At 43.5% G+C, this 10,334-nt stretch overlaps 1 protein-coding gene and 1 pseudogene across 1 annotated transcript; one reads left to right on the top strand and one right to left on the bottom strand.

Annotated features, from left to right (window-relative positions):
- Positions 1 to 1,311: 1,311 nt before the first annotated feature.
- LOC124085948 (large ribosomal subunit protein eL42-like) lies at positions 1,312 to 6,067 on the bottom strand (annotated as a pseudogene).
- A 3,304-nt stretch (positions 6,068 to 9,371) lies between these two features.
- Positions 9,372 to 9,821, top strand: Gtsf1l (gametocyte specific factor 1 like). The gene is made up of 2 exons (XM_046433076.1): positions 9,372 to 9,650; positions 9,726 to 9,821. Exons 1-2 carry the CDS (start codon positions 9,372 to 9,374, stop codon positions 9,819 to 9,821), a joined length of 375 nt encoding a protein of 124 aa, XP_046289032.1.
- The last annotated feature ends 513 nt before the right edge of the window (positions 9,822 to 10,334 follow it).

Raw genomic sequence — 10,334 nt, 5'->3', positions numbered from 1 at the left:
TCCTCTAGGTGTGCTCTGCAGGGGACACTGGCCTGATGCATCAGACTTATTCCAAGCCTGAAGAATTCAGATTCCTAATAACTCAAATCCCCCAGTGGTTCCATTCCACTCCATGACAAGGATTGCTGACTCGCTGACCGGAACACACCAGTTTTGTTTCTAGAAAGCACCACCTGCACTCCTGGGGACTTTCCTCTCGGTGCCTGCCTTACCATCGTCAGCACCTATCGGGCTAGGGCTCAGTGAGAGGAAAGCAGACCTGGTCTCATTTGCATTATTGGTCACATTCACGCAGACAGGCCTGAGAAGTGCCACCCAGACAGGTGTCTGTGCATCCCTCTCTCTGCTCAGGTTGCCATGGTGAGCAACCAGTCAGGTCCCAGGCTCCGAGCAGATGCTGGGAACAGGCTGCCAGCTTGAGGACCTTTCAAGATGTCCGTTAAAAGCACAAACAACCCCGTCTCCTCTCTACATAATGGGCTTAATATCAGCCTGCGGCACTAATGGGTACTTGGCCTCAGAGAATCCTGCAGTGCCTAATGCCCCTTCCTTGTGATGTGATCTCCTCAACAACAAAGGGCTTCCATCTCCGCCTCCCTAGGCTGACTCTCAGGGCCCCAAGGACCCCATCTCGGGCCACCTGATGGAAAGGCTGTGGAACAGGAATAGAGTAGCTTTGGGGTTGTATGGAAGAAAGATGCTGACCTGCCTGTTGACTCCCGGGAGAGCCAGGCCACGATGCCTCTGGGGCTGGGTGGCAGGTTTGGAGAAAATGGGTACTCTGTCACACATAGGACATGAATTACAACTTACCAAGGGCACCTTCTCAGCAGAGTAAAACCGGAGCTTCTGTCACCCCTGTGAGTAGGCTGGGACACCACAGACACAACTCCTTGGCCTCCTCCCTCCCACAGAGAAGCAGGCTGAGCTGGAGGCCCTCAAATCCCACCAGCCTGGGACAAGGGCCTGTCAGGCTCTAGAAGGCCCCCACGAGCACTGACCAAGCTCTTGAATGCCAGCTCCAAGCCAGGACTTGGGTTTTCTCCTTTGAGGAGAGGAGAGCATATGTTATGTGTGTGCAGAGAAAAGGGAAATCAAATATAGTTTGATAATAGCCGATAGACAATAGGTAAACTTTATTCACAAAAGTATAGTTACCTGGATTCAGAACATGGGCCATAGTTTCTTGATACCAGACCTAGAAGAACTAATTTTTTATCATTATATCACTGTTACTTATTTTCCTACAGGTAATTTTTCTAGTTTCAATATTTTCCCCTCAAAAGTTAAATGAAAAAAAAAATTGAAAGTTTAAAACTGGATCACTTGGCCCTTTCTCTCCTTGTCTCCTCTTGTTCAGAGTGCTTGCATCTCTTGATGGCCAGCATCCTCTTGGATCTGCAGTTTGGCTCAACGCATTCGTGTCTTAGCAGATTCTTCTTTGTGGTTTTAGCCTTCTTGCAGAAAATTGGCCTTGTCTGCCCACAGTAGCTGCTCTGCTTCTGATCACAGCGCCTCTTTCCATGGGTGTAAAGGGAATCCTTGCCTGCCACAGTCTGGCTGGGCACAATTCAGGAGCCACTTATCAAACAGAAAGGAACTTTATTTTTAGAACACACACGCCACACCACAGAGCTCTTCAGGAATTCCCTCAGAGCCCAACTGCCACCACCGGCTTCCCACAAGCCTCTCCACCTCCCCCACTCCTCCTACTCTTGAGGCCGATTGGCTGGGTCGCGTGGACAGAGCCAAAAAAAAGTCCCCCAATGAGCAGCTCCATGGTCTGAAAGGGCAGGGAAACAGCCCAATGAGCATCACCGCAGAGGAGCCAATCAGTTGGCAGCTGGAAGTTTGCTGGGGCCGCTGTGAGCCAATCATCAGCTGGCAGCTGGAAGTTTGCTGGCAGCTGGAAGTTTGCTGGGGCCCCTTTGGCTGTGGCTCTCAACATCTCCCCCTCCCTGTTTAAACAACAAGCATGTGGTTTAGGGACCGTGCCTGCCTTAGGTTGTCCAATACTACATATGGTCCTTACCCGTCATCGGATGAGCTGACCTCAAGGGTCAGCCTCCTGTCTTAGGTTGGTACCATTGCAATTGGATCTTACCCGTCACTGACTACCGGTCCAGCATACAGCCACACCTGTGGATAGGTCTTTGTACCAGCAGGGGGGTGAGGTTCTTTGCCTCACCTCTGTTGGCCCCCAAATTTTAGCTGAACGACCATCACAAGCAGAAGGGAGAAAGATACACCAAGCCAATTGACGGCTCCTTTTGAAAAAATTGTACCACCAATGACACCATCAGCAAAAATACCCCAACATTACCACAAGTCGCTGCACCAACAGATAGTTCACAATGCATACAAGTGAGTTCACAGTGCATACAAGTGATACATAGTCCAGGCAAGTTCTGCAAGCAGTTCAGTGATAGCTATTGCAGAAGCTGTAGATTGGTTTTATCTTTGTCTTCACCAGCACTGGGATGAAGATAGGAATTCTGGCAATAATGGCTAAAGAAAAAATTATGTAACATTCCAGAAGGCACTAAAAGAAAACAATTTTCTGAACAATTTACATTATCTTGAACAGAATTATTAAATATAATGAAAAGGAAAGGTGAAAGTAAACAAACAGATCTGTTAACCTCCTTTTTTGTTCACATATTAAAACAATCCTCAACAGCTGTTTACCCAATTTAAATTAAACCATTTAAATCACGTGAATAAAAAAAAATATTTGGATCCATTTTTTCATGAGCGCTCATCATATATGATATATGGACATACGTACATACAAACATACAACATAAAACACAAGTGTGCACACGTAATATAATACAACACATAACATAATAGTAAAGACCTTATAACTTTTTACAGGTGAAATCTCCATTGCAATGTTTAAAAACTCTATAGTCAAAAAATAGAACTGATCAGCAAAACATTAACCTAGGTCTGTATGAGCTCAAAAAACAAAATAGAACTTCATGATGTGGGAAAGGATAGATATTGAAAAAAGCATCCTGGTTCTGTCGCAGATGTAAGGATAGCCAAACTGGAGTTTTGGATATCAGCTGTTATGGATTTGAGCCATCTTCTTTTTGGTCGGTAGAAATCGCTTTAGTTAATCTCTCTGGAATCCAAATCGGCTGCTGTTCTCCCTGTGGAAACACACAAACAGACCCCCGACTCCAGACAATCACTGGGTCAGGACCTTAGTTAATCTCTCTGGAATCCAAATCAGTTGCTGTTGTCCCTGTGGAAACACACAAACAGACCCCCGACTCCAGACAATTACTGGGTCAGGACCTTTCCACTGTCCTGTTAGAATATCCTTCCAAAGTACCTTGGGCTTATGTACATTTTTTAGACACATATGCCTTTCCACAGTGCTAAGTCCTGATGAATCCAAATTTTAAAAGTTTAGAGTAAAAAGGGTTATTTTAAGTTTATCTTTGGGGAATATATACCCCTTCCCAATTCCCTTTTTTTGCTTTAATAAGTACATTTTAATAGTTTGATGAGCTCTTTCAACTATGCCTTGTCCCTGTGGATTGTATGGGATTCCTGTTATATGAGTAATGCCAAATGATGAGCAAAATTGTTTAAAAGAGGTAGAAGTATAACCAGGGGCATTATCTGTTTTTAACTGTTTTGGAACGCCCACAGTGGCAAAATTTTGTAAGCAATGAGCTATAACATCTTTAGTTTTTTCTCCGGCATGAAGGGAGCCCATCAAAAATCCGGAAGAAGTATCAACTGTAACATGCAAATATTTTAATTTTCCAAATTCTGGCAAGTGTGTGATGTCCATCTGCCAAATATGGTTAGGTATCAGTCCTCTAGGATTGACTCCAAGATTAACTTTGGTAAAAAGGTCACACAATTTTGACATTATTTTATTATTTGTCTAGCTTGTTCCTTAGTTATTTTAAAATGCTTTTGTAAAGTATTAGCATTGACATGGAACTTTTTATGAAAATTTGTAGCTTCTTCAAGTGTAGAGAAAATATGTACGTCATGTGTAGTTTTATCTGCTAAATCATTGCCCAAACTAAGGGCTCCAGGCAGTCCTGTATGTGCCCTGATATGTCCTATAAAGAATGGATCTTTTCTGTCCCAGATTAGACTTTGTATAGTGGAAATATATAGACTTTGTATACCTAATTTTGTTAAACCCTCCTCCTATGGGGCAATTCCTTTTAAAATGTCCTGTTTGTTCACAATTGTAGCATGTTTTTGGCCTGGCATCTAAAACCTGTTGTACTGCAGCTGCCACGACTTGCCCTTGTTCATTAATGTCTCTACATAATTTAATATATGTGTTTAAATCTTCATGTTTCCATGGTCTAATGACTTCTCTGCACCAACGATTCGCTTGCTCATAAGCCAGTTGTTTTATTAATGGCATTGCTTGTTCTGTATTCCCAAAAACTCTGGTGTAGCTGTTTGAATAAGCCTATCTACAAATTCAGCATAAGGTTCATTAGCTCCTTGTATTACCTTAGATAATTGACCTTGTAAACCTCCATGTCCTTGTAAAGTCTTCCATGCCCTAACCGCATCTGCAGCAATTTGTGTGTATATGCCAGGATCATATGCAATTTGTTGCTGCTGATCCTCATAAGGTCCCTCTCCTAACAACATATCTAGATTTCTCTGAGGATAACCAGCTGCTGCATTTCGCCTAACTGTCTCCTTGCAAAATTCCTCATTGGCAACCTTCCATAACAGGTATTGTCCTCCATTTAGCACAGCTTTACACATACTAGCCCAATCTGCTGGTGTCATGTTCAAGTTGGTAATGGATTCGACCATGCTTACAGTGAAGGGTGCTTGAGGACCATAGGTTGTTACAGCCTCTTTTAGCTGCTTCACTGTTTTGAAATTTAAAGCATGGTGAATTCGCTGCCCTCCTGCCTGCTCAAATACAGGGCATGGTAATATTTGAGACCTTGTCTCAGGATCCCAACTATCAACTGCGGGGGTTGGGGGCCTCCCAGCATATGGAGGTGGCGCTGTTGGTTGGACACTTACGTCCTCTGGTGATAGAAAGGTGTTAGTAGCAGTCTCCTGTTGTAACTTTTCCCCTGATGGCTTTTTCTGCTCTAAACTTTCTTCCTCTGTCTGACTAGTTCCCGAGACCTTCTTTTTTACTTGAATTTTTTCCTCTGACTAGCTCGAGAGACCTTCTTTTATACTTGAATTTTTTTCTCTGTCTGACTAACTCAAGAGACCTTCTCTTTTACTTGAATATTTCTACTATAACTATAATACAACCCAACAAGATAACGCCAAACAAAACTGAAACAGAGTGAAACAAAATTGGAACAACAAAAAATCATTATAATAGCCTTTCTATCCTCCTGAAATGTCCATCTGTCCGTTCGCCCTATCTGTTCCTCAGATGTGAGCGGTTTTTCTTCCGTCTCACTCATCTCCAGGGACAGGCAATTTAAAACAAAAGTGAAGCAAAACAAAAGAAGAATCTTAAAATGGCTACCCATCCTCTCACCCTGCCCTCAGGGGCGAGCAGTTTTCCTTATCACTTACCCTCAGTCTTCTCCTTGCGGGCCACCAAATGCCACAGTCTGGCTGGGCACAATTCAGGAGCAACTTATCAAGCAGAAAGGAACTTTATTTTTAGAACACACACACCACACCACAGAGCTCCTCAGGAAAAACCCTCAGAGCCCAACTGCCACCACCGGCTTCCCACAAGTCTTTCAACCTCCCCCACTCCTCCTGCTCTTGAGGCCGATTGGCTGGGTCGTGTGGGCGGAGCCAAAAAAAGTCCCCCAGTGAGCAGCTCCATGGTCTGAAAGGGCAGGGAAACAGCCCAATGAGCATCACCGCAGAGGAGCCAATCAGTTGGCAGCTAGAAGTTTGCTGGGGCTGCTGTGAGCCAATCATCAGCTGGCAGCTGGAAGTTTGCTGGCAGCTGGAAGTTTGCTGGGGCCCCTTCGGCTGTGGCTCTCAACACTTGCTCTTTTATACTGGGTCACTTGAGAGGCTGTTACTTGTCACACTTTTTACAGAAAGTCCTTCCGGTTTTAGGTACATTGACCATCTTTACAGTAGAGGTATCTACATGATGAAGACTGGAGATCCCGTGGCTGCAGCCCTCCCCTCTCCACACTTGCCCCTTATAGGAAAGGGAGGAATGGACGAAAAGAACTAATTCTTGAAGATAGTCAAGCTTTGTTTTTTTTTAACTAGAGATCTAGCCCACTAGATCTACTGCTGAGCCACATCCCCAGCCCTTTTTGGTTTTTATTTTTGAGACAGGGTCTAAGTTCCTTAGGGCCTTATTAAGTTGCTGAGTCTGGTCTTGAACTTATGATCCTCCTGCCTCCCAGGTTGCTGGAATTACAGGCATGCACCACCACACCCAGCTGACAATTTTTTTTTAAATAAATAACAGAGATTTGGTCTAAAGACCAAGCTAAAACAAAGCTACCACAGTTAATTGCTCAGAACTGCATTATATTTATATACATTAAGTTGACTATGTAATTTATATCATTTGAAGAGGATGCTTATATATTATTTATGATTTTGTATTTCCCAATCAAGAATATGGTATTTCTACTGCCACTTAGATTTTGATAAACAGAAACAAAACAAAACAAATAGTTTAACTGTCACCCCCATGACAATTTATTGATGAAAACTTGAAACTAGAAAGATGATCATAAAGTCAGCACACCAAAACCACTTACACCCAGAGATGTTGCCAGTAGTATACATTTGGACTTTGGTTCAGCCCTGTGTGGAGCAAGAGGGTCAATATGAGGAGTTTTATAGGAAATCTTTCCCACATTAAGCTGGGACACCAAAGGGCTCCATTTTCAGGGATGTGTGGGTAGATCTAAATCCTTCCTCACCCCAAGGAGACTGTGAAAAGTCACCTTGGTCTTCAGCACTGCAGCAGGATGGGGGAAGATAAGCCGGGCGATCCTGCCTGCAAATCAGGCCACATGCCAATATCAACCAGGTGCAGGAGCCTGGCTTAGCTAAGGAAGCCCTGATGTGGGTTGAGGGATGCTCTGCCTGGCAAAGTCCCTTTGAAGAAAGGCTCATCTCTCTCAGGTTTTGTGAAAACCCCACAAATAAGTTCTCAAGGACAACAAACAGTAAGTCATTAAAGACAATCAGTGCTAAAGGGGACAGTGAAAACCTGCAAAAACAGATCCACACAGGCTCAGACACAGACTGGAAAACAGCTCGACTTACCATGCTTTAAAAAATGACAAACTTGAAAATACCTTCAGGGAATGAGAAACTATAAAAAGTAATCTAGCAATTTTGAAAAATAACAAAACTAGGATCCTAATTAGAATAAGATATACTCCATGTTTGTATAAATTTGTCAAAATATATACTGTTATGTATAACTAAAAAGAACAAATAAAAAATGCAAAAGAAAAAGAAAAGCAACCAGAACTCTAGAAATACAAAATATAAAAACCAAAATTAAAAACCAATGGGTTTATTTAACAGCAGATTGGTCTCTACAGAAGAAATAGTGTACTAAAGTATAGATCAGAGGAAATTATCCTAAATGAAGCACACAGAGAAAAAAATATTCAGAAGAGAGGGTGTGAGATGCTGAGAGAATAGCGAGAGAAGGCCTACCACTGGGGCTCCAGTTTAAAGAGACAGTGGATGCACATTTCCAAAACTAATGAAAGACAACAATCTACAGATCCAAGAAAGCCAACAGATAAATAAAATCTACAGCTCAATACCTTAATGAAACTGTAGAAAAAACAAAAATAATAAAAAAAAATTCTTTATAACAGACATCAAGTTAGGCAGCTGGGCCTGGTGGCACACGCCTGTAGTCCCAGTGGCTCAGGAGGCTGAGACAGGAGAGTCACAAGTTCAAAGCCAGCCTCAGCAACTTAGCAAGGCCCTAAGCAACTTGGTGAGACCGTCTCTCAATAAAATACAAAAAAGGGCTGGGATGTGGCTCAGTGGTTAAGTGCTCCTGGGGTTCAATCCCAGTACCAAAAAAAAGAGGGTGAATCAAAGACATCTTCAGACAAACAGAATCAGAAGTTTATCAAGAGGAGATTCTAAATGATAAACTTCAGCCAGGCATGGTAGTGCATTCCTGTGATCCCAGCTACTCAGGAGGCTGAGGCAGGAGGATGGCAAGTTCAAGACCAGCCTCAGCTACTTAGTGACATCCTGTCTCAAAAAAATTTAAAGGGCTGGGGATGTAGTTTAGTGGCAGGATATTCCTGGGTTCAATCCCTAGTACTGTGAAATAGAAATAAAAGTTAAGTGTCAAGCAGAAAGACGGAGATCCCACTGATAGGCCTATGGTGCAAGGAAAAAGAGAACAACAAAGACAGGAGGAAATAAGGACACATGGAAATAAACTGACAATACAAAATGACAATCACAATATGTATAAGCTTTTTAAATTAAGTTTAAAACACAGGGAATAAAATCATAATAAATCAAGAGAGGATGAAATAAAGAAAAACCCCCACCCAGGAAGAGGGTAAAATATTTAATTTCAAACTTTAATGAGTTATCTATGAATGTTTTAATTTGTAATCACCAAACCATTAGCAAGTATGCAAAATTGTAGGGGGAAATGGAAAGATTTTTTAAAACTATTTAAAATAAGGAAAGGAAAAAACAAAGACTGGAGATGTGCTCAGTGGTAAAGCTCTCCTGGGTTCAATCCCCAGTACCAAATAAAATGAATAAATAAACAAAATAAGAGAAGGGGGTCAGGCGTAGCTCATTGGTAGCATTTGACTAGCATACACCTGGCCCTGGGTTTAGTCCCCAGCACTGCCAAAAGGGGAAGGAAGGAGAAAAAATAGGCCAAAGAATGAGTTAGAAAGCATAAAATAAGATGGTAAATATTTAGGGACTTTTAGTAAACTAATGTGTGGAGTTACAAGACTCAAGTGATAATATACATGCCATGAAGAATTTGGATGTTTTCCTCCAAAGCCAGGCACCCCTCCCAAGCAATGGACAAGAAGCAGCCTTTTCCTGATGACTTCAGCGCCCATTGTGACCACCCGTTGACATCACACAGCATATCTCATCCCTCTGAGTCAAGGGGGGCGGTCACATAGCTTCTTCACCTCCCTGCACGGCTGCTGTGATTTGGGCTCTTGTGTCTGCTTTGCATAGTTCTTCTGTTTCACGGGCCTCTGTGAACTCTGTTCTCTGCAGAGCTGTTTCTGACAAACCTCAAAGGTTCAGACCTTCACCTACAGAGTTCTAAGGGCCACCTGCGGGGCAGAGGATAGCTCCACCCTTCTTAGGAAAGGGCTTTTCCACAAGGGGCATCTCATTTAGATTCTGGGCAGTGGGATACTCAACTCAAAGAACAAAGTCTCATGGAGCCAGAAGCCTTAGAAATTTGCCCTTACAATCCTCACCACCGAATCCCACTCAGCAGATTCCAGTACCACCTGGCATCATGCAGGAGAAAGAACCCCAAGAAAGCCAAAAAGATGGCCAGCTGCAAATACAATGCCTGCCACGTGGTCCCCATCAAAAAGCTGGAGGAGCACGAGGCTGCCTGTGTCAACAGAAGCTCTGTGGAGGAGGAGGACACCCTGAGCCCTCTGAAAGTGAGTCTTCCAAGTTCAGAGCCAAACGACGACCCCCTGCAGGTCTCTCCCTGGCTTTCCAACCCAGATATCTGGAATGTCGATGGTGCTAACTGCCACCCCATGTTTGTCCTTAAGACTTTTGTTCCCCAAAAGCTTGTTTGTGAAAGTGACACAAGAGAGTCAGAGAGAGAGGAGACCAACCCCCAGAAGATCCTCAGACCAGGAGAGTAAACTGCCAGCAGGAGGAACAACACAAATCTCTCAAATGCATGAAAGGATATGCAGCTCATCAGAATAAAAGACATGCAAAGTAAAAGCCCCGGATGCTATTTCTCCCCCATCACCCAGTAGGTCGTTATGGTTAGAATGTAAGTCGACCTCCATGGAGGGCAAGGTGGCAATAGCTACATGGGCTTTGATGGAGCAGTTCTGCTTCTCGGCCTCCATCCTGGAAATGCACTCACACATGTAGAAAATGGGGTAGGTACTGCTATCACTGAGCTGTCCTGTGCAGCAGAGAAAGGTCAGGAATGACCTGACGGTCCACCAGGAGGGCCTGCCTAAGTCAGTTATGGTGCAACCTATAGGGAGCGAGTACACTGCCGTGAGCCAAGTGCAGAAGCTCTTTGGGTACTGACAAGGAAGGGCTGGCTGAATAGTTCTGTAACTTTGCCAGACTAAACCCGGCAACAACTCGGCCCTGTCCATAGCACAAAAACAGTCACAGATGGTGTGTTAAAGAGG

Source organism: Marmota monax, unplaced genomic scaffold (genome assembly GCF_021218885.2).
Source record: "Marmota monax isolate L192 unplaced genomic scaffold, Marmota_monax_Labrador192_F-V1.1 WCK01_AAM20220418_F8-fsc00014, whole genome shotgun sequence".
Classification (NCBI taxonomy): Eukaryota; Metazoa; Chordata; class Mammalia; order Rodentia; family Sciuridae; genus Marmota; species Marmota monax.
This window is presented reverse-complemented; position numbering and strand designations above follow the sequence as displayed.